At 44.0% G+C, this 23,161-nt stretch overlaps 1 protein-coding gene across 3 annotated transcripts; it reads left to right on the top strand.

The window, feature by feature from the left end:
* Positions 1 to 1,379: 1,379 nt before the first annotated feature.
* Positions 1,380 to 21,195, top strand: NINJ1 (ninjurin 1). Of its 3 annotated transcripts, XM_061574441.1 has the most exons (4): positions 1,380 to 2,094; positions 2,166 to 2,314; positions 11,452 to 11,719; positions 13,886 to 21,195. In XM_061574441.1, exons 2-4 carry the CDS (start codon positions 2,270 to 2,272, stop codon positions 14,050 to 14,052), a joined length of 480 nt encoding a protein of 159 aa, XP_061430425.1. In that variant the 5' UTR covers positions 1,380 to 2,094; positions 2,166 to 2,269; the 3' UTR covers positions 14,053 to 21,195. The 3 variants fall into 3 exon arrangements, with proteins under 3 accessions (XP_061430425.1, XP_061430424.1, XP_061430426.1); XM_061574440.1 differs by having other exon boundaries at positions 1,380 to 2,314; XM_061574442.1 differs by having other exon boundaries at positions 1,424 to 2,314; positions 11,452 to 11,695.
* The last annotated feature ends 1,966 nt before the right edge of the window (positions 21,196 to 23,161 follow it).

The raw sequence follows: 23,161 nt of genomic DNA, 5'->3' as shown, positions 1-23,161 counted from the left end.
ACGGACGAGGTCCACACTGCATCTGAGCCAGACAATTGAGTGGATAACATCTGGAATTACATCTTTAATCTGATATGAATCCATACGAAAGAAGAAGCAGACTTAATTGTGGGTATTGTAGCTTTAATTTGTTTTTCTATAACTGTCACTGTGAGGACTGTCTTCCTCTGAACCCAATACACGGTGCAAATAAAACAATACATTTAGTTAAATAGCCTTACATGTTACTGTTATACGGGGTTGAAAACATCCTTAGCTATTTCAGTAAAAGTGAGTCGGGAGAAATATCGATTGTTTGGGCCCCTACAGACATAGCAGACGAGTTTCAGTGCCATCACCACTGCATTTGTGCCAGGCTAGATGCACCACAGGCCAAAGAACAGAAACTCGGACGATTGGCAGATGAAACGACTCAATTCCCCATTGTGCCACACACGATATGCATAATTACAAACCTGTCAACACATAAGGGTTACCCGTATTCTCGTACAGGGAAATTTAGTTTTCAGGTCTTTACAGCGTACAGCCGTTTCAATATGGGCAAACATTTATTTTGTACTCGTTGTGTTTCTCCCCTAGTGATGGAACTTTGTAGGATGAACGTTGAGATTTATAAGGGTCATGGGGTCACCAATACGGTCTGAATTGGTCTGTGATAAGGTAGGGCACTGATCAGGGGGTTCACAGGTTTGTAATTATTCCCAACCTAGCTCTTCCAATCCACTTATGTATTTGAAAAAGTCTTGCAAATATGCACAACTCACAAACGTTCATACACAACTCACAAACGTCCATACACAACACACACAATTATGCATACACAACACACACAATTATTCATACACAACACACATAATGACTCATACACAGCATACACAATGATTCATACACAACGCACACAATGACGCATACACAGCACACACAATGATTCATACACAACACACAGGAGTTTGCGTACATCACCCAAAACAGGCCTGTACTTCATACCATACACACAGACACAAAGAGTCCCTTTCACATCCTGTAAACGAGTACACACAGCACACAAGAGACACACACACAACACAAGTTGAAGCACAACAACACAGCCTCGCGTGATGGAGCACCTCCTACCGACCGAATAAACAAACACATTCCTGCGGAGGGAGCTGGTAGGAACGTTGGGTTGCTCGGTCAACGGCCAGGGTCAACGGCCAGGGGACAACGGCCAGGGTCAACGGCCAGGGTCAACGGCCAGGGGACAACGGCCAGGGTCAACGGCCAGGGTCAACGGCCAGGGGTCAACGGCCAGGGTCAACGGCCAGGGTCAACGGCCAGGGGTCAACGGCCAGGGTCAACGGCCAGGGTCAACGGCCAGGGGACAACGGCCAGGGTCAACAGCCAGGGGACAACGGCCAGGGTCAACGGCCAGGGTCAACGACCAGGGACAACGGCCAGGGTCAACGGCCAGGGTCAACGGCCAGGGGACAACGGCCAGGGTCAACGGCCAGGGTCAACGGCCAGGGGTCAACGGCGGCGTGGTGTGGGAAAAAGGAGGGAACCTTCCAAGCCATCATCCCACCCCCTAAAAGGGTCCATCCGCTGTGGTTTTTTGGAAATTCCCACTGACCACCACCACCACCCCTCCTGCTGCTGCTGCTGCTCCACCCCGGTGCCGTTATTAGCACAGCAACTCCGCACGCACGAAGCCTCGTTGGGATCCTACAACAGACCCCGTTACTGCTGCAGTGTGTGTTGTTGTGTTGGTGTGTGTTGGTGTGTGTGTTGTTGGTGTGTGTGTTGTTGGTGTGTTGGGTTGTATTGTTGTTAATGTAGCGACGACGTCAAGGAGAGAGAGACAGACAGAGCGAGAGAGAATAGGAGGGTGGGGGTCTCTTTGTTTCCGCTACGATCTTGGCGCTGAGCTAAACCTCCTCCTCGCCCGCGGCGAGTTGGTGGTGGGTTGTGGATTGGGGGGCAGGTCGTGATTTAACAACACAGAGTAGCAACACAGAGTAGCAACACAGAGTGTTCGTGTGTGAGTTGTAGTAGTAGGAGATTAACACACTGTGTTGTAGTTGTTGTATATTAACACACACTGTGTGTGTTGTAGTTGTAGTAGTATATTAACACACACTGTGTGTGTAGTTGTAGTAGTATATTAACACACACTGTGTGTGTTGTAGTTAGTAGTAGGAGATTAACACTGTGTGTGTTGTAGTTGTAGTAGTATATTAACACACACTGTGTGTGTAAGTTGTTGGTGGTGGTGGCGGTCGATCACTGCGCTATGGAGCTGACCCTGCCGGAAGGCGACAGGCTACAACCCACGCCGGTGAGTGGCCACACTTCACCTTTTATTACATTACACATCCTACTTGTTGTTGTTGTGTGTACATGGTGTGTCTTGTCGATGCTCAACCTATAGGAAGAACACGGCATTACAGAACAACAACATTTAAATGTCGTGGATGTTACTCTCCAACACACCTTGGGGCTGAAGTAGTTCGCGTTGTTTACGTGTCGGGTCGTGGAGGGATACGACACATTTATACTTAATCTAACTAACAAAAACAACCTTTATTATTAATCATTAAACATCGTTTTAGCGGTGATCATAGGCCGCTAGCTAAGATGAATGATGTCCGGGCCCAATAATAACGGGGAGATGGATCGATGCAATTATTAATTCTGGTTTACATCGTTCAGCAATGTATCGATCACTGCTGTTGACGTGATCGATCAATGCAAACTGCTCACCGTTCACTTGCATAGATGTGCGTATACTGTATGCATCGTGTAGACTGCACGTGTTTGCGTACACAGCATATCATGCATAGCACTTACATTGTGTATATCTATACAGTCGATGTGTATACTGCATCGCTGTCACAACCCATGCGGTCTTACCTCTTATTCCTGTACAAGGACATTTGTGTGTTTAGGTTCATACGGCAGCAAGATGTTGTAATAGGGCAAAATGTTGTGTCTCTGTGAGTGTTTCTCCCTCTTGATGGGACTTTGTAGGACGAACATTGAGATGTATAAGGGACACGGGGTGACCAGTACGGTCTGAATTGGTCTCTAATAATGTAGGGCACCGATAAAGGGTTGACAGGTATAGTAGTACTGTACTGTTTAGACTGTATATGCAACTAGTTAACACTGTACACGTGTTTACAGTACGCGTGCGTGTGTACAGTGCGGCACCGTTACACTGTGCAGTACAGTATACCACGTGTGTGTGTACAGTATACCACGTGCGTGCTGTATTTAGTACACAGTGCCACGTGTTTGCACTACGGTGGGCTACCACCCCCCTCACGGCCACCAAAGCCAAGTGACGATTATCTGAACCGGTCCTGAGGGCCTCCTACTACCTCTTAGGTCGACTCGGCCTCAAATGAGTACCTGGTGAGATGTGAGCATCGCCGCTTAGGGAGACAAAGGTGGCCGGGCGTAGTGGTGACCTCCGCCTCTGTCGTGTGCTGAGTCGAGCAGCAGAGGGGATGAGAAGAGTAGCAGAGGAGAGATGTCGGCTAGCAGTAGATCTGAGTTGAGTAAGCTATTTAAACTAAACTATTTTCTTTACTTTATTAGGGAAGACCCTCTGAGCTGTGTAGCTCCATTTCAGAAGTGACCTGGCCACAAATGATATGGCTTATCACGTGAAAATGTATAGCAACCAAATACTCGAAACGCGTGATGTTGATTCTAAATGTGGAGGGAAAAACTAGAGGGCCCGGTGAAAAAACATCCACACAACCACCACGGGGGAGAGAGACAGAGGCACGCAAACTCCAAATATACAACAGGCGTCAGGATCGGGATGGAACCCACAACCTCCTGTACACCAGGCGAGGCAGATAACATTTCCCAGCCACTGTGGCGAGTAGCAAGGGAGATTGCCCCTGCAATAAGGTAAATGAGAAGTTTTCCTGGCTAATGGCAGTAATGAATGGCGAAGAGGAGGCATCTCTGACCCCAATGTTAATGGGGGTCAAACGTAGAGAAGTGAATGCGCTGACATCTCAAGTGTGGTGGGTTAGGGTACAAGCTATGTCTGTGTAACTTAAAATGACAATATCTAAACACTATATAAGCTATGCAAATAAGCCACGCTTCGATGCTTGTGCATGTCAGTTATTGAATAATCTCCACTACTCATCCAGCAGTGGATTGACGAAAAGGGCTGTCGATTAATACACCTGTTGAGGACATTACAGCCTCTCATGAGAATTCTATGAATACAATCTATTGTAAGCCAGCATTATATTGTGTACAATAAGTACAGAGTGCATATTGTACCGTGCAATCATGAAATACAAGCAAGTGCTTTATTAATACTACAGTTAGATACTGTAGTAGGTATATATAGATTTTAATTTTAACCACTTCTCAGACTCAAATTACACGTGGGTTTATTTATAGAACAAATGTAGTATACGTGAAAATGATTGGCGGTGATAAATGCCCTTTATTTGCCCCCTGGAAAGCGTCAGTCACAGAACTTTAAAACAGGTTTCTGCAAACAATGAGATGTTTCGAGTCCCAATAAGGTGTGTTTGGGCTTCAATGTGGGAGGAAACTGGAAAGTCCCTGGAGAAAGCTCAGCAATACAATGGGATAACGTTGAAAGTAGTAAGATAAAACCCAGCTTTGTTCTGCAGTGGTCAATGGAAGATTGGACCCCACCATATGAATGCGCCACGGTGGCAAAATGTTAACTCCCTCGCCTGGTATACAAGGGGTCGTGGGTTCGATCCCGACCCTGACGCCTGTTGTATTCTTGGAGTTTGCGTGATCTCCCCTTGGTCGCGTGAAATGTTCTCCCCGTGCTTCGGTTTGTCTCTGCACATTTAGAGACATGGGTTTAGAGTGTTGGCTGCTGCTATATATTGCCACGTGATGACAAGCCACTTCGTTGAGCTGTCATTTGTGGCCAGGTCGCTTCTGAAAAATAGCTACACATCTCAGTGGGCCTTGTCTGGTAAAAACAAGTGTGTGTTTTTTAGTAACTTCCACCAAATGCTATCCCAATGCTCATTCAAGTAAGAAGGTACTTTATTTTTGTAAACTTCCAGTTTTATATTTTCTTTTTTGTTAAACAAATATATGATGCTTACATAAATAATAAAAGCTTTGGAAACTCTCATGGATAAATAAAACAGTACTGTATTTTAAAATAGCACACACTATCAATATGTATATTTACACAGCCTTCATTCTTTTTCGCTGGCTCGAAAGACATCGATTGGCATTACTCGGAAAGATATTAGGTAAGGTTTGTGTTTTTACCCGACTCCTTGCCAATGTTTTATGAAACATCTGTGAGCTTAACTTTAAATCGTTTTCAGTGGGTGCAGTGGATAACCTAAGCAGTCTTGCTTCAGCTCACTATTAATGCAGCTAATTAAAATGTTAAGCCCTGATTAAGAACTAAGAACATGTTAGTCGTGGGGATTGTTTGAACATACTTGTCCATGCCGGTATGTGTTAGTTCATTTCAAACACGTAGGCTTTTGCGACCAATTTTATCCATCATGGTTTTTTGGTTTAGATCACATGTTAACAACGTTTTTGATTCCACCAAAAAAAACCTTTATTGTGGGTTGATGGGTGCTGTGGTGCCCACTGGTGTAAGCCGTGACCGGAACGAGTGTTTTTATACCCCTAATTCTGATGAGCGGAACAGACTACGGGTGTTTAAGAAGTGGGGTTTTACATCCATAACTGCGATAAATTTTTGAAAGCCACAGGACTGATACAGTAAATTTACTGACACGTTTAATGTGTTTGACGATGAGGAGGGATGGCGCAGTGCTTATTGCCCTGCGATATGAACATCACTTCCCAAGTTCAATTTCCCGGCTATGGTAAATGTCCATTTTGGGTGACATCTAAAACTCATCCTGACCCATCCTCCGAGGAAAATAAAAATAGTGTAGCTTATTTAGTTTTCGTGATTTGCTTACATTTCCTATACTTTGCACCATGATAAAGCACAGTCGGGCAAACTCGTATGACATGGGGGGGGGGGGGGCCTTGATTCAATGGTGGGTTGACAAACGGCTGTGTAAATATTCATACCAAATTGGTCTGCTGCTGAACCCTGAGATGTCAAAAATGTCATGCACCTCTGAATTAAATTTAGGATGCAATTTTCTGTTCTTGCGTATGGCAATAAGTTCAGGAGTGAGATGACAATATCGAGGTCTGCTGCTCCCCGCGAGAGGAGAGAGTTTGTGTAGTTTCGCTATTGCTCTTTGAAGCAGCACAGACCGGAGTGGTTTACTGAAGAACGCACGGAGACATGGACATAAATATTGTTCTTTCATGTAAGTGGAATAGTGCCTCCAATTTTCTATTTTCGAACTCAGTGAATGCCTTAGAAAATATTTTCTCGGTTAAGATAAACGCAGTGAAGTAGAGGCCCTTTTGATGGTCAGCCCCATTCCCTTTGTCACCAGATATTGAGAGGCTCGTGACAATTTGAGCCCCTTTTGGTGACTCATTCGCCCATTGTAGTGACTCAGCAAAATGACTCATCCCTCTCATCCCTCTCAAGCCTACCGCTCCATCAAAAAACTCATTCACTCTGCCCTTACAACGGCCTATGTCTACTGTCGTAGGTTAGTGGTTTGGCAGCGGCTTTTATTCAGAGCAGTTGGCAGCAGCAGCAACAATGTATAGATTATGCAGGAATTTAAGATGGTACGTTACAGTGTGGTGCCTTCTAACGGCCCAGGACAATTGAAAAATATTAAATGAAGGGTTTAAAATAATTTGCCATTTCATTGTGCATAATCCAGAATCCCCTTGAATTCTTATTTAATCTCGGCATTCCTGACGAATTTACCGAACTTTGCCAATCCATCATGGTCTCTCGATAACTGTGGCAGTCGTGGGTTGTGTTTCACCATACTTCACCACGCTAGCCATTGTGTGTTGGGGAAGGGCCGGCAAAATTAAATACATTCCTGCGGAGGGAACTGGTAGGAACGTTGGGTTGCTCGGTCAATGGCCAGGGTCAACGGCGGCGTGGTGTATTCCGCAAATATGCCCGACTGTGAGGGCGGGCACAATCCGGCGTGAGTATGTTAAACGTTGATTTTTATAAGGGCACCACGGGGTGACCAGCCCCTCCCCACCCAGCCCCACCCCTCCCGCCACCCAGCCCCTCCCCACCCTCCCCACCCATCCCCTCCCCATCCTCCCCACCCAGCCCCTCCCTACCCTCCCCACCCAGCCCCACCCCTCCCACCCCCCACCCAGCCCCACCCCTCCCACCCCCCACCCAGCCCCACCCTCCCCTCCCCATGAATCCCTGCAGTCACGAAAGCTTTAAATCGAAATGTATTTGCTGTGCATGCATTTCATCTACACGGCTTGCAGGAACGAAGGCATCGTTGTGCCGCGTATGTAACTGTGGCGTTCTATAAAGAGAGACGGAGGCTGTTTCACAAAAAGCTAAACTGGGGCACAAGCAGCAAAGCGAAACATTTGGCACCAGGAAGCGGATCTTTTTTTTGGGTTGCAGATTTGGCAATATGCACTCTTTGAGAAACAAATTACAAAGTTTTGCATTGCACGTGTTCCTTATAAAAGTCATATTGATAACTAGGTTTTTTTTCTGGGATTTTACTATTGTCCGTGGGTACTTTCCCACAGACATTTCCAGAATATTGCTCTGGCCTGAAGCAATGGCTCATCCACAGCTGATTTATATAAAGTAAACATTTCGTAACTGGGAGAGAACGCTATTTAAGTTTACGACATGCTTGAGAAGTTTTTAATTTAACACGTAGGCTTTCGCGACCAATGTTATTCATAATCAACGTTTTTGGGTTTAGATCGCGTTATTTATAAATGTGTCGTAACCCTCCACCACCCGACACGGCCAATCAGTAAAAAAGTGTCACGTTGACAAAGACAAATAGTTCACTGCTTTAGCCCACCGTGTGTTGAAGCCACAACATTTACAATTCAACACACCGGTGGGCTAAAGCTGTGAACTATTTGTCTTTGTCAACGTGACACATTTTTACTGATTGGCCGTGTCGGGTGGTGGAGGGTTACGACACATTTATAAATAACGCGATCTAAACCCAAAAACGTTGATTATGAACTTTTTAAATGTTACACCATACTATTAGAACACATCCTGTAGTCATATATGTTGGGATTTTCTCAAGTTTACCCCCGTTTTTAAAGGTTCTTACACTTAAATTATCCAAAGTGCAAGTTTACATGATCACAAAAACAAATTTACAAGACAGTCTATTGAGGGAGCCTCCACTTTAAGAGATTTGACTGTCAAAAGAAATGTGTGCAGTAAAATATACAAACGTATGAATGCGTTATTAAGTGCTCATTATTAGGTTTTCGCACTGCCACGTGTTACATAATGACGCAAGCTGCACTAGCACTCTGCATATCATAACATTTTTATATTCAAAATAAGTAATATTTAAAATAACTTTTTTTAAACACGCTTTAATGAAATGTACCGTACTAGTAGTAATGGAAGAACTCCACGACTCCGGGAAGTTGCCCCGAAGCTTTCCATAACGTACGGGACCGACATGAGTTGAGCATGGACAATTAGACCCAAGCCGAAACTTAACATATGAAAAATTACGTTTAAAAAAATCTATTTTTTATTTTTTATGAGTTGTCATCAATATATAGTATTGTCATCAATATGACATAAGTATACTAGGATTGCAGTCGATACCACATTGGGAAGTGGGTAAAAATTTAGTTACAAGATTTGAGGATACAACAACAGACAATTAGTTCATAAAAAGCGTGTAATAACAACAATATAAATGGTTTTCGGAAAGTATTTGGTTAGTAAAGTTTCCAAAAAATCCCCCACACACACACCCTTACTCGTGAATGCAGAGGCATTGTAAGAGATTATTAACCTCTGGAAGATTAGAAGGTTAATTGTGAACCTATTTTTGACTGGTCTAATTAATCGGCTCAGGTTTCCTTATCTCTCAGAATGTGTTTTTTCGGGTCGTGCTCATTGTGTTGTTCGGCATGGTGTCCCACTGAACAAACTGAAAACGAAACTTTTTTTTTATTTTACCAGGTAAGGCCCACTGAACTATATAGCTTTTTTTCAGAAGCGACCAAGCCACAAATCATAGCTTAGCCAAGTGGCTAATCACGTGGGCATTTCTAGCAGCCAAATACTCAAAAAAAAATCTACGCGACCACAGGGAGAGACACGCAATCTCCACATATACAGCATGCCAGGGTCAGGATTGAATGCACGACCTCCTGTATACCAGGCGAGGTAGTTAACATCTCGCCACCGTGGCACCCTGAATAAGCTGCGAGCGAAAAAAATCGGACGTGCCAAATAACACGCAATGCAACCCAAAAGCACAATGAAGAGCTGACCACGCACTCAGGAAAACTCACATCCTGCATTATGCGTGAGTAAGAGTTGTGTTGTTTTACATGATGGCATCGCCTCTGAGACCCAATTGAAGTGTTTTCAAAATGTACCTTGTTTGATGACGAGGAACTAGCAAGGTTACAATTCGCTCACCACCAATCTCCATCGTGAGATTAATTGTCTCTTATCACAATACAAGAATCAGTACTTTTTTTTCCTACGTTTTATTGGCTCACTTATATTGCCCATCCTTTCACTTGCTCCTTTGTATTGTCTCGAGCTTATTTGGTCTCGTTGGTCAAGTCGCGTTCAACCCATTTTCCTAATCGCAGCAAACGGTCATTTACACAGGTCACAGATAACCGAGTCTCACAGGCACTACCAAAAACAACAACTGCTTTCGGACGAAATGTGATAAATGCACCTTTCTAGTCAATTCGCGGTGCCGTGATGTTAACTACCTCACCTGGTGTACAGGCGGTCGTGGGATCGATCCCGACAATGGCGCCCTGTTGTATAGTTTGAATGGTTTTTTTTCTGTTTCATTTATTTGGTATAGCCCTGTGAGCTCTTGAATCGGGTGCAACCGCAACAAACAAAAAACAAAAACATGAACAAAAGAAAACTTCTTAAAGTGACTATGAGCAAACAGAAAAATCCTGGAAAAAACTGCAAAGTCTTCCAGAAAAAAAGCACCGTACACCAACGCTGTGCAAAAATCCCAGTGGGATGCAAGTCAAACAACAACAACAACCACAAGACAACTTAGATTAAAGCCATCATTCTAACTCCGTACTACAACAAACAAACATGGCCAAACCAAAAAACTTTTCGAAATCACCAAAATAAAGCCATAAGCAATGTAACAGTGATTATAGGAACTGTGACCGAAAGTTAAGCATGTTCTCCCCGTGGTCACGTGGATTTCTCTCCGGGGCCTCCGGATTTCCCCCTCTACATTTAGAATCAACATGCGTTTAGAGTATTTGGCTGCTAGAAATTACCACGTGATTAGCCACTTCGTTGAGCTATCATTTGTGTCTGGGTCACTTCTGAAAAATAGTTATATAGCTCAGTGGGCCTTACCTGGTAAAACAAAAAGTAGTTTAAAATATATAGTTTAGTTTGTTTTAAGGTGTATTGACTCTTGATGACAAGGATCCCTTGATTGAGTTTGGGCCCAAGTTAAATATTACCTCACCTTGATGACATGTGCCCTGGAGGTCAGTATTTTTTTTGTGACTAACACTTAACGTGGAACAATGGAGCAAGTTTATTTAGTAGCCCCTTTCTCCCTCCACTCAGCAGTAAAAATGGGTACGACCACGTACGATCAAGGAGGTCGTGTGAGTGGTGGGATAAAGCGTGGGTACTCCCAACTCTTCTTTAAAAACGTCTGGTCAGCATAGAAGAGTAGGCCAACTTCTGTCAAGAGTGGTGCTCCAGAGCTCCCTCTAATGGAGGCCCATGCGAGCTAGCAAATGCAAGGGCTGCACATTCCTAATTACATTCAAATCCGACTCCCAGTTCGCATACACAACTCCCAGTTCGCATATCTGCCCCCTAGTTCTCACATTCGACCTACAGTTCGGCCGTCTGGAACACTCTTCCTCCCGATATTAGGAAGCCACTGGAGCTATGCACTTTTAAATAATCTAGATTGAAAACTCATTTCTTTAGAAATTAGTTTTGTGTCTTGTTTGTTGTCCTTCCGCCACACCTCCAATTAACGCGGTTGGCGATGCATGCTGCGAAAGAAGTTCAACATACATCCATACGAGTATGGGTCGCTATGGGTCTTTATAGGTCTCTGTGGGTCTCTTTGGTTCTATATGAGTCTCTGGATCTATGTGGGTCTCTTTGGGTCTCTTGCTTTCGATATTAGGAAGCCACTGGAGCTATGCACTTTTAAATCATCGAGATTGAAAACTAATATCTTTGGGGCTGCTTGGGTTTAGTTTCCCGTCCTTCCCCCGTACCTCTGATTAGCACGGTTGGCTACGTACAGTGCGAAAGAAGATAAAATATAAATACGTTTTCTTTTTCTCTGCTGTCTCCAGGAAGCCCTGCCGGCTAATGGCGGGCGGGTGTTTGGACGCCGGCAGTTGGACCTGAACCACTACGCCACCAAAAAGAGCGCCGCCGAGAGCATGCTGGACGTCGCGCTGCTCATGGCCAACGCGTCGCAGCTTAAGGTCGTCATGGAGCACGGCACGGCCAATAACTTCTACGCAGTGCTCATCGCGCTGCTATCCGTCTCCATCATCTTCCAGATTGTCGTCGGAGTCCTGCTCATCTTCATTGGTGGGCAACGCCTCTTCGTCCCACGTGCGTTTCTTACCCCATGATGTGCAGATGGTTAAGGTCGCGGAATCTCAGTGGGGATTCGCTCAGCCTTTCGTTCTTTTCAGAAAGGTGAAAGTGATTTCTGGCTCAATTGAGCATTGTATGGTGAACTTCTTTCGCACCGTACGTAGCCAACCGTGTTAATCGGAGGTGTGGGATGGACAACAATCTAAACACAAATAATTTCTAAAGAAGTTAGTTTTTAATCTAGATTTCAAAGTGCATAGCTCCATTGGCTTCCTAATATCGAAAGGAAGAGAGTTCCAGACGGCCGCAGAAGCGCATCTGAAAGCGTGCGATGCGGTGACCGTCTTTGTTTGATGGCCAGCCAAAAGCGGCTGTGAGGATGACCGGAGTTCGCATGATGGGTTATGCTGATTAACGAGATCATCAAGGTATTGTGGTTCATTTGTGGCAAGCACTTTGTGTGTAATGCGGCATTGGTACTCCTCTCTGATTTACAGCCCTGAGCGAGTGGTGGAATTTCCGCATTTCTATGGCGGGGGCGAGTGTAACCGAATAATAATATTTATACTGGAGGAATCCCACGAGCTATAAAGTACTTTTTCACAGATGTCGAGTAGCCGTAGAACAACCACGGTTGATTTCCCCCACAAAGCAGTACTTATTTTATTGACACAGGATTTGGACTTTCAACCTTCCGACTGCGAGCTGTTCACTGCCACTGAGCCACCTGGCCAGATGGGATTGGTAAAATAAGTAAAATAAGTTCTGCTTGTCCTCAAAATACCAGGCTAATTCAGTGGTTTTTGGTGCCCCTGTGTACGTGTTTTCTTCGTAAAAACCCGTCATTTCCATGAAGGCCAAATATTGCTCATGCACAGCTTGTAATCATATGTATATTGCTCTTTATGTCGTAAAAGAACCATATAAAGAAACGTAAAAGGTAAAAAAGAACCACAGAAACCATGAGACAATTCTGGGACCCACAATCCAATGCTACAGTGGATACTGCATGGTAGAGGACTCAACTGGTACTGGCTAGGGTGGTGGGGGGGTGTGTCGTTCCTTCGTGATGTGGAGACGCGGATAACACCTGACGCAAAATTGCTTTACGCGCTGTCCTGGTTTTGAGCTAAAGGAGTGTGACTTTTCAAAATCTTGAGCAATTTTTAGAGTTTCCCCCAAAAAGGGGGGGACCCCGTTATATGCAGGACTTAGTATTTCGGCCCACAAGGTTTGGAGTATCGCTTTGTGTGTACTGTATATTGAACTTATTTCGCCACCTTCCGTAGCCTGCGCGGGGTGGGAGAAGCCAACAGTGATTGTCAAATGGGATTACACGCCCCTTCCATGGGAATTCGGAATTTCCACCCCTTGGCTCAGGGCTGTAAACAGGAGATGAGCTCCACCCCTCTGCTTGTTTAAGTTGTAAATCTCTGCCTCCGTGCGTTCCCATTAGCCACTTGCTCTGCTTGCGTGCGAGGGAGCGCATTGTTACATGCCTCATTCTTTGTGGGGGGACTCCCGCATGTGTGTGTAGGGGGAGGGGGCAGTTCTTGAGCCTCTTAGATTCTAAACGCTCTGCGATGGTAAAAAGTTAAAAGCACTTAATTGATCATAGGAGGCTGTTTACGACCCAGCTGAACATCGCAAGCCCAGCCGCGTTGCATTCTGCGACCGGGTAGTTATGGAGTGTTGCATTAAACCCAACCGACGCTGGCCATGGGCTAAGCTGCATCTCGCTGTCAACAGCAAGACATAAATGCATCTTTTTCACGAAACATGTTTTTGTTCAGTGCGTACAGGGGCTCCGACAATCTTGCGTTTTAACAGTTTTGATCCCCCTGACTTGGATGAGTTGTCGCGATTCGGGGTCACGATTCGTTTCGGAGGGAGGTTATATCTCGTTAAGTTGTGTTCGATCCGTGAGCCCTTGGTGTAAGGTAAGTACCGTGCAGGATGTTGCCAGTCCAGGAGTCCTGGCTGGGGCCCGATCGATCGTTAACACACGGAGGAACATTCAAAACGGCCCCATTGATTGCCGAGCGACATTGAGGGGCTACTTGGTCGGCAAAGGGTTCCCTGCCTCTGCCCTTGCTCATGGCGTGTCTGGCGTTTCACGTCGGGCTCCCTCTCTTTTGACCTCCTGACCTCTCGACCTTCCTGCCCCTCCTCGCGTTGCAGTGAAGTACGACCTGAACGACGCGGGAAAGCACCGCAAGCTGGACCTCCTCAACAACATCGCCACGGGCCTCATCTTCATCATTGTCGTGGTCAACGTCTTCATCACGGCCTTCGGGGTTCAGAAGAACGGCAGTCCTGTCTCCGCAACCCAGCAGGCCCCCCAATAGCAACCGATAACTGGTGCACAGATACAGAGGTTTTGTCTTCAGTCCACTCCTGGATACGAGCCTGCCCGCGATGTGCGGGTCGTGGGTGGGTGGGGGGGTATTTCGTGATGCTTCACCACGCTGGTCAGTGCGGATGATGTAGGGGGTGGGGGAGCGTAGATGTAGGAGCTATATTATAGCACAACAACGAATCATTTCCCCAATACGTTCCTGCTGCTGGCAACATAGCCGCAAAGCAGGCTACAACACCTGTATGTACACATCTCGAACTTATTTCGCACCAATCATAGCCAACCGTGTTAAAGACGGTGGTCGCCCATCCAAGCACCGTCCAGGCTCAATCCACCTGAGCTTCTGAGATCTGATGAGGAGATCGGATGATTTATTCACGTGCAGTAAATCTGATTAATATTAGCCTGTAAAGTAATTAAGTATATGCTTATAGATTGAGGAGGCAGCCAACCCTTAGCTCAATAATTTTAAGGGGCACTTGCCTTGGCTCAAGTTCACACTTCACAACTCCGCACCACAGCATCAGCCAATGTGAGCATCACACCGCCTCTTTCATGTAGTAAATGCCACTCAGCTACAGTAAGTAAAACTGTCTCTGGGCACTCCAGTTCCCTTCCTTAGAAAATCGAAGCAGTCCTTAAAATGGACTTGCACATACAGTAAAACCTCGTTATTTCGGCATTTGAACCGTATGGCGGGACCCCGGGGTCTCGAATTAATGGAAGTAAAAATCGTAATTAGTTTCTTTTTGGCGACTCCGTCCCACCGCGCACATAAACGCCGCGACCCGCCTGGCGCGGGTCATTCCGTTCAAGCGCAGCGGCGAGGACGAATGCGCAGAAGAAACAAAACTTTGAAACTTTGATTTGCGCTTCGTGTAGACCTCGTCGAGAGGAATATATTTCCGTATCGTTTGCCTTCAACAGACATTAAATGACGTCGCAACGCAGTGTATGCGAGAGCCGGGGGCTGATGGGCCACCCCAGGGTCCCCCCATCAGGTTCATTTGATGATTCTTAATTGGGGATAATTGGGCACGGCTGCGCTTTTGGCATATATACAGTATTAGTATACAGTATTAATATACAGTACCAGTATACAGTATGAGTATACAGTATCAGTATACAGTATTAGTATATATGCCGGAGGAGCCACTGTGGAGTACCATTATATATAATTCGGAATATTGGATAATTCAGCAAGGCCAGAGCCCCATATGTGTTTGAATTAACAAGGGTTTACTGTATGTCCAATTGTAGGATATTTCTGGACGATAATTTTGAGTTTAGATGGAACATAAAAAAAAAAATCTCTGGTGTGCAACTGTCGTCACCCAGAACAGGCCATGGAACATATCAGAATCATTATTCAGACTGGAGGAATCTGAAGCTCTTTTTCACATATGTCCAGTAGAATTTCCTTGTTTCACAGATAACAACTCAAATATGAAGGAGGCATCACAGCGATGGTTCACCACTCCATTTCTCCTGACGCAATCGTCTGGCTCAACCAGCTCAATGTGAAATTACAGTTGTTGCTCTACAGTCTACATCAACATCGGTCACATGAAGAAGAATCTTGAGTCTCGGTTTGGTTTAGTTGGATAGATACATGGCAATGTTATTGTCGCTAGCAAATAATTAACAGTTACTTTTATTTTCCCAAGAATGCCTCACTTGAGTCGCAATTTATTTTAGGAGGATCTTGAATTTACATATTTGGCTAATTTCTCCAGTGTCTTGAGAAAGTGGATTAAGGGGGGGTGGGGGTGGTGGTCTTTGCCACCAGCAATAATCACCTCCGATTAGCGCGGTTGGCTACGTACGGTGCGAAAGAAGTTCAACATACATACATACATAGATGACGTTAAAGGCCACGCCATGTGTGAATTGGAGCCATGGTTTGTGGGAATCCGCCAAGCCCGGCTGGTTTGTAGTCGCATGATGAGCTGCATTCAGGACCATGCCGTCCGTTTCCTGTGCAGCAACGTGCACGCGTTGACTGTGTGCTGAGTCGGGCATTAAAGCCTACATTAGCGATTGACGTTTGCATTCAGATTAATTATTGGAGCATAAAGTCAATGGTAAAACATTTTGTCATTTTGTTATTTTACACATTGGCTTTCACGACCAATGTTACGATTCATATTTATTTTATTTTATGTTAGATCATCGTGTAGGTATTATGTAAATTATACCCGCACGATTTAACGTTGATTGATTTTAAGTGTTATTTTATAACATCTGTATTTCATACTTCTGCATTTTAACTCTTCGCCCATAACATCCTTCCTTAAAACATAAAAAACCCACCGTTTTCTCGGAAACAGATGAGTTGTTCTTGCGTCATGTTTCTGACTTCTTTCGTTTCCAGAAGGCGTGCCGTCATGACACAATCCGTGAACCCTGACAGACCCATTGAAGCCCGCTACCCCCTGAATTCCTGTGGATACGTTGAGTAGAAAAACACTGAAAGCAGCCTCTACGACGGGTGCCCATGCCGAGTTTCGGTCATCAGAAAAGAGGACGGCAAATCCCCGCCGGTTGTGCTGTACTACAGGCTCTCCGACTTGTTTTTGGGTTGTAAAGCACGTTCCTTGGAATTACAGTCTGTTCTCCTATAACGGCGCTAGTTGCGTTCCTGAAGAACGCTGCATTATGAAAAAATCGCGTTATGATAAATCATGTGAAATTAAGGGTAAAGCACAGTCCGCGATAACACGTGACTATACGTAACGCAGGCTGAACAAATACCGAGGCGTGTGGGTAGCATCTAGAAGCATATAGCAGAATCCCGTCTTGCGTGATGCTATGCCGAGAGGCGGCTGTACAACCGCTTATTCATATTCATGCGACGTAGTTCCATTCACTCAATTGCATTTTATCCAATACGCGTTAAAACAAAAACGTCGTCCCTAATACATTCATCCCATTTCTATCCAATTCGCGTGATGAAAACACGCCATATAGAAGAACAGACTGTACGTCCTGTCGCGGCAACATGTGCTACAGCATAAAAAAGACCGTCGAAGAGCGATTTGTTAAATGGTTTGACAACGAAAAAAATGCTTGCAATGTTTGCAACAATAACATTGGTGATGATGGACAATATTCTCTTTGTCAGACGGTGACATTCTGCAAGTAATTGTCAGAAATTACTTAACCAATTGCTCCTGAGGTTGTCTGATCAGATTTAGCCTTTTTTTAATAGATTGTGAACAAATAACCTTGCACACATGCTGTTTTTGATTTTGTTCGGTGATTGTTTTGCTTACCTGAAATGTTATACTGTACTGTGTTTTTTTTTTACTTCATGTCACAACCTATTTAGGCACAATATGCATGCAGGTATAACTGTACAAGGTATTTACATCATAATTCTCAAAACTGCATTTGAGGGTGCTTACATTATGGAAGTTTGTTCATATTTTATAACATTAAATTCGTTGAATTCTTCTTGAGAATTTGCAGGTGCACAAAATGCCACTGAGCCACATGGCAAAGTTAAGAGTACTGCTTATATAATCTTGTTTACAAGGTAAATTATAATAGTTATGATTTACTAGGAATACTACCATGGTATCAATTTGGTTAACACACTGAACTGAGGTCTCCTGGTGCAACACACTGGACATATATACTGTACATTGCCTCACCAAAATACAGTGTAGATGGCTTTGTCCCATTCAATCAGTAGATCGCATCGAAGAGTAGGCCAAATACCACTCGAGAGGGGTTCTATAGAGCTCCCTCTAGTAGGAGGCTCTTCCACCAGCAGTGGCATGAGCAAGCAATTGCAGGACTGCACCTTTACCGTTCTACATTGCTTTGTAAATAGTTTCAGGAAGATACGGACTTGCTGTCATTGTGCAGAGGCTTGGGCGGTACATTTGGCTCATGGTGTATCGGGAAACAAACACTGGGATTCCCATTCCTGTATTTTATTGTTCACTTAATTACGTACAGGCAATGCACGTGACTTTTCGTATGAAAGGAGAGCACAATTGTGTACACATTGACTTGACGGTGAACTTGCCAGATGACTGTGTGGCTCATGGCTTGCAATAATCTCGGCTTTCCATTTCTCTGTGGTCAATAAATTAGGTACCACTTTGTGGGAATTCATAAGTGGTAGTCCTATGGTATATAGCCTGTGCCATAGGAACATGGAATTTCCACCACTGGCTCTGGCCTCTAAACCTTGCGCCATGCTTATCACATTTATGAGTAGAATTTACTCGATATATAGAGTGTAACCACACGGTGTTCGTCTTCTCACCGTAAACCTCAAGCGCATGAGACTGTCGTGGTGAGGAGGGGGCCGGCAAACTCCAGGCTCATAAAATCAACAACCCCTGCTGAATGTTTTAACAATTGTAAAGTTCAATTGATTCATTCGTGAGAATTGGAGATTTGGTTCTCATGCTCGTAATACATGCCTTGAATTGTGCATGTCAAAGTGTATTTCGGATCGTCAGCATCAGTCATGATCAGTCAATCATTGGATGAATGTCTCTAGCGGTTGCCTCCTCTCATCATGCAACGATTTGATGTGCTCCGTACCTGACACGAACTGATTTACTTGCTTGTAACCTCGGTTGACCTCCAACTCGTGATTTATCAAAATTATTTGCAAATTATTTGCTCATGCTACCTTAAGCTGTTTGGAGCAAACACAACTACAAAAAAAATTATTTTTTAAATGTACATTTTCAATTATAAATATATACCCCTGTTTGGTTCAAATGTCGTACATTGATTGGCCAGCCTCCATCCCAGTTGCCAGTGTACCATTTGTGTAAAAAAAATGTGTACCTCTGCTATGGACAGTTAAAATTTGTAAAAGTAGCCTGTGCACCATGAATAATGTAGGAGCGTGACAGTCTGCATTCCAGACATCTGATCCTACCGGTGTAAATGAGTGGGAGTCTACTTGATTTGTTGTATACTGTCGTGTGAAGAATGTGAGACTTTTTATACAGTGGGTGTATTGTGCACCAGTTATTTATCTGAAACTGCTTTGCATTTTAGGCAGAATGTCTTCCAAGTCCCATATTTGGTGATGAAGGCAGCGACACTTGTGGTGTAATGATCCACATTCACTGGGTTTCCAATCAGAATGAGGGGGGAAATGGAGGTAGCCAAGCAGCGAGAAAAAATTGCCAAGGGCCTAGGTTTGAATCCAGGCAGCTGCCTGGTGAGTAAAAGTGGATTTTCAGTTTGAGCGAGTTAGTGGTCTCAGCCCATTCACCAGTGACTACACAAACAACCCATCGGATACATTTTATTTAAATTTGGCCAAATTCTAGACCAGAATGCACAAGATAGTTTTTCAGCTCACAGCAGAGTTTGTGGGTAAGTGTGCACTCTACTCTGTAAAGAACAAAAAAGCAAGCCCTGTGAAAGATATCTTGAGCAGGTCGGTTTCATGTAGCACATGGGGCACACTGCACTTGAGATGTAGAATTAGATTCTTCATCTCGTGAGCAATGGTAATTGGGGAAAATAGACGATGCATTTATTTGACAGCATGAGTTGATTCACAGTTTACGAGTTGATTAACAGTTTTCTAATACGGAATTATTTCTCATTAACCACAGCTCGTGTTGTGTACCTTGGTTTATTATTATTTTTAGCTCCTTTTAACTATGGATGGAATTCTCCTCTAAAGTCGTATTCACTGATTAAATCTTGATTCAGGAATTCATACTCTTTGGGTCTTTCGGTCCAGTCACGTAAATCTAAATAATAGATCGCGACGTTTCGATCGCACCTGAAGACGATTGCTTGTGTTGCGATCGAAACGTCGCGATCTGTTATTTCTAATATGATAATTGGTTTCGATTTAAAGCTTTCGTGACTGCAGGGATTCATCTTCTTGGTTCTTTCTACGTTACTTTACCGAAAGAACCAAGAAGATGATAATTGGTTTTTTACCCTTTTATCTGGCAACAAAACTGTTTTACAAGGAGTCAAGTTTGCATAGACCACAATACCTGCAGTCGTAATGCAAACACAAAACATAACTATGATAATGTATGCACTGTCCTTGAAATTGATTGGTCCACACCCGAGACAGCTTTCCTTAGAGCCTAGTCTCACCCTGATGTTGGACCAGATGACGCCTAAAAGGCGCGCAACTCAAAGACAATGCACCATCAGAGTATGAGAGCTCGGGGTATAAGCATTTACATCATTGGAACCTCCTTTACAGGCAAATGAGGTTCCAATGGTCTATTATTTCTATTTGGACCGAAAGCCCCAAAGAGTTCGTATTCACAGCATTCCAAATGCACTTAAATTGTTTTAAGGGCATACATTTGTATCCTGTTGAAGAATAGAATGCATTTTTTTCGAAGGACATGCACGGTTCAATCCCTCCTTTTCAGTTTCCAAAGAACGTGAGTGCCAGTATTCAGCACTTATTCGAAAACGGTGAATTGGAAACTAAGCAAATGAGTGGAAAAAGCGGCACCTGAGTATACATTCTTGATTGCAATATTTTGAATTCCAGAACTTTGCCTTGATTTACTTGTGTAGTTCCTGTAACATAGAAAATATGAATGGGCATTTAGAAATTACTTGAGGAATTGTAGTTTTACATGATATTTAAATTAGGTTTTGTGCACACCTAATTTTAATATCATGGCATGAATAAATAAAATGTCTGCATTGTGACACAGACAACGCCAATACGCGTGTTAAGGAATAATCATGTCTTCAAAATAAGTATTTGGGTCACATTTGGACAATACTGTAATTAGGCTTGCATAGAAAAATGCTCGCGCTCATTAAAAGTTAACTGTATTGATTTTTAAACGCCAGCCGCTGCATTTATTTACTCCGTGGAAAATTAATTACGTTGAGGCCTTACAGTTTTGAAAAAAGTCATGACTTTTTTCTTGTTTATATATTTCATTGACAACACGTGAATTACGTTTGGATGCAAGTTACTTTTTAAAGCTAACGCACATAAAATAGCCTTCGTAAACTTTTTAAGTAGCAATTTTTAAAACGTCTTTTTTTTCATACATTAATACGATTTCTCAGGGAAAAAATATTCCCTCTTTTTGTACTGTGGACTACATAATGCGCTTGTATGCACAGTCTAGTAAAAAAATGCGTGACATTTGCTCAGCATGTGGCTGTCTCCTTTTTTTGCGCGGTATGAATCACATCCATTGCATTTTGTGATTCCAATCCTCACTATGTTTAGCACAATCATGCTTTCTTTTACGAGTTACAGTGTTGGATAATTGCCCTTGGCTGTGCATTGAAGGTCCATGGTGGCCATGGGCCTCTTTAAGCTAAGAGGAGCAAAGCAGATTTGGAAATACAAATCACAGATAAATCCTCAAATCCACCGTTCTTCACGAATTTTCCAGAGGGGGGGCACTTTCGTCTGAGAAGAACATGAGTGGTGAGTGTGAGGGCCTGCTACACCGCTGCAAGTGGTGTTTTCACATTGTGTGTATTGTGGAGGACCGCACTAAAGGCCATCAGGGGCCACCAGTGAAGAACACTGCTCTCATCGAATCATAACCCAAAATCAATACGATTAATCGATATCCTGTGCTGGCGTGTAAATGATTACACCTGCCGAAGTGATGGATCGGTTATTGCAGATTTCCAGAATGTTCGTGGGCTCATTATTTCCCAAGTGTATGGCCACCCTCTTGTTATTCTTGGTTCTTTCGGTAAAGTCACGTAGAAGGGAAATAATAAAATAAAATAAAGAATAAAATAAAACAATAATTTACTTTTATTGTATTACTTCCCTTCTACGTGACTTTACCGAAAGAACCAAGAATATGAATCCCTGCAGTCACGAAAGCTTTAAATAAAAATTCACCCTCTTGTTGTGGAAGGATGCTGAAGACCTTTTGGCATCATTTGAAAGGGTGGAAAATTGTGCAACTGGTGGCCAAAACATTACCATATATAAATAACCTTTAGTGGAGGCTGTTCTATTATGAATGTGCCGTAACAACAGTATATATCCGTTTACAAAGAATTATAATATCTTCTTAAATAATAATATGCTCGAAAGAGACTTTTTCTGGTAGGAACCCACTGGAGGGGCTGGGTGGGGAGGGTGGGGCTGGGTGGGGAGGGGCTGGGTGGGGAGGCGCTGGGTGGAGAGGGGCTGGGTGGGGAGGGGCTGGGTGGGGAGGGGCTGGGTGGGGAGTTTTATAAGGGCACCCCGTGGTGCCCTTATAAAACTCAACGTTTAACCTACTCACGCCGGCTTGTGCCCGCCCTCGCAGTCGGGCATTTTTGCGGAATACACCACGCCGCCGTTGACCCTGCAGGCCATTGACCGAGCAACCCAACGTTCTTACCAGCTCCCCCCGCAGGAATGTGTTTTAAAGTTTCGCATTTTGACGTGACGTCACATTTCTCAAACCCCCCCTCGTCACACATCGTCACAATGTCTGACCCCCCCCCCCCCTAGGTGCGTGACGTCATTTATGGACGGCCCCTAAGTATCGCTCTGTTCCTCATCATTAAATCCTTGCGGAAGTTTCGCGGGTTCCCGCTCGTGGGTTTCATAATCTGACACTTAATTTGATGTCCGATCTCTCTCAAATGGTCGTGTACGATAAACCTTTCGGAGGCATTGCTGTTTAAATTGAGGAAATCGCTTCTGTGGTTGTAACTACCTCATTTGTGTTTGTGTGGTTCGATGCTTTACCTATATTAGTTCAGTTAATGCACGTGTTTGGGAGGAAACCGGAGGGGGGGGGGGGACACAATCCTATCACCGTACAGATGTAAACAGATGGCGATTAATCCACTTGCTGGCGAGCCCAGGGGTCTCACGGCAGAATTGGACAAAACTTATTTTCTTTGCACTCCCAATCGTGTCTTTGTATTGTTTGTTGCTGTATCGTCCTGACCTGCATCGACTGGACTTCTGTTAAAAAAAAGAGCTTTATAGCTCATCGGATTATTCCTCCGGGATAAATGAACTACTCTTAGGTTTTTTTCGGTAAAGTCACGTAGGTAAAAATGAAAATAAGTAGTAGAATTTTTTTTTAAATTTCTCTTATTTTTATTATTTCTTTTTATTTTACCTACGTGACTTTACCGAAAAA

The sequence above is a fragment of the Lethenteron reissneri genome, chromosome 55, assembly GCF_015708825.2.
Source record: "Lethenteron reissneri isolate LAM-NWPU_2019-01 chromosome 55, ASM1570882v1, whole genome shotgun sequence".
NCBI lineage: Eukaryota > Metazoa > Chordata > Hyperoartia > Petromyzontiformes > Petromyzontidae > Lethenteron > Lethenteron reissneri.
This window is presented reverse-complemented; position numbering and strand designations above follow the sequence as displayed.

Excerpts from the sequence above, each read along its gene's own strand:
- NINJ1 (XM_061574441.1), top strand. The coding sequence starts at position 2,270 with ATGGAGCTGACCCTGCCGGAAGGCGACAGGCTACAACCCACGCCG. Across the intron at positions 2,315-11,451 it reads ACAGGCTACAACCCACGCCG|GAAGCCCTGCCGGCTAATGG; the intron begins GTGAGTGGCCAC and ends TGCTGTCTCCAG. Across the intron at positions 11,720-13,885 it reads GCAACGCCTCTTCGTCCCAC|TGAAGTACGACCTGAACGAC; the intron begins GTGCGTTTCTTA and ends CTCGCGTTGCAG.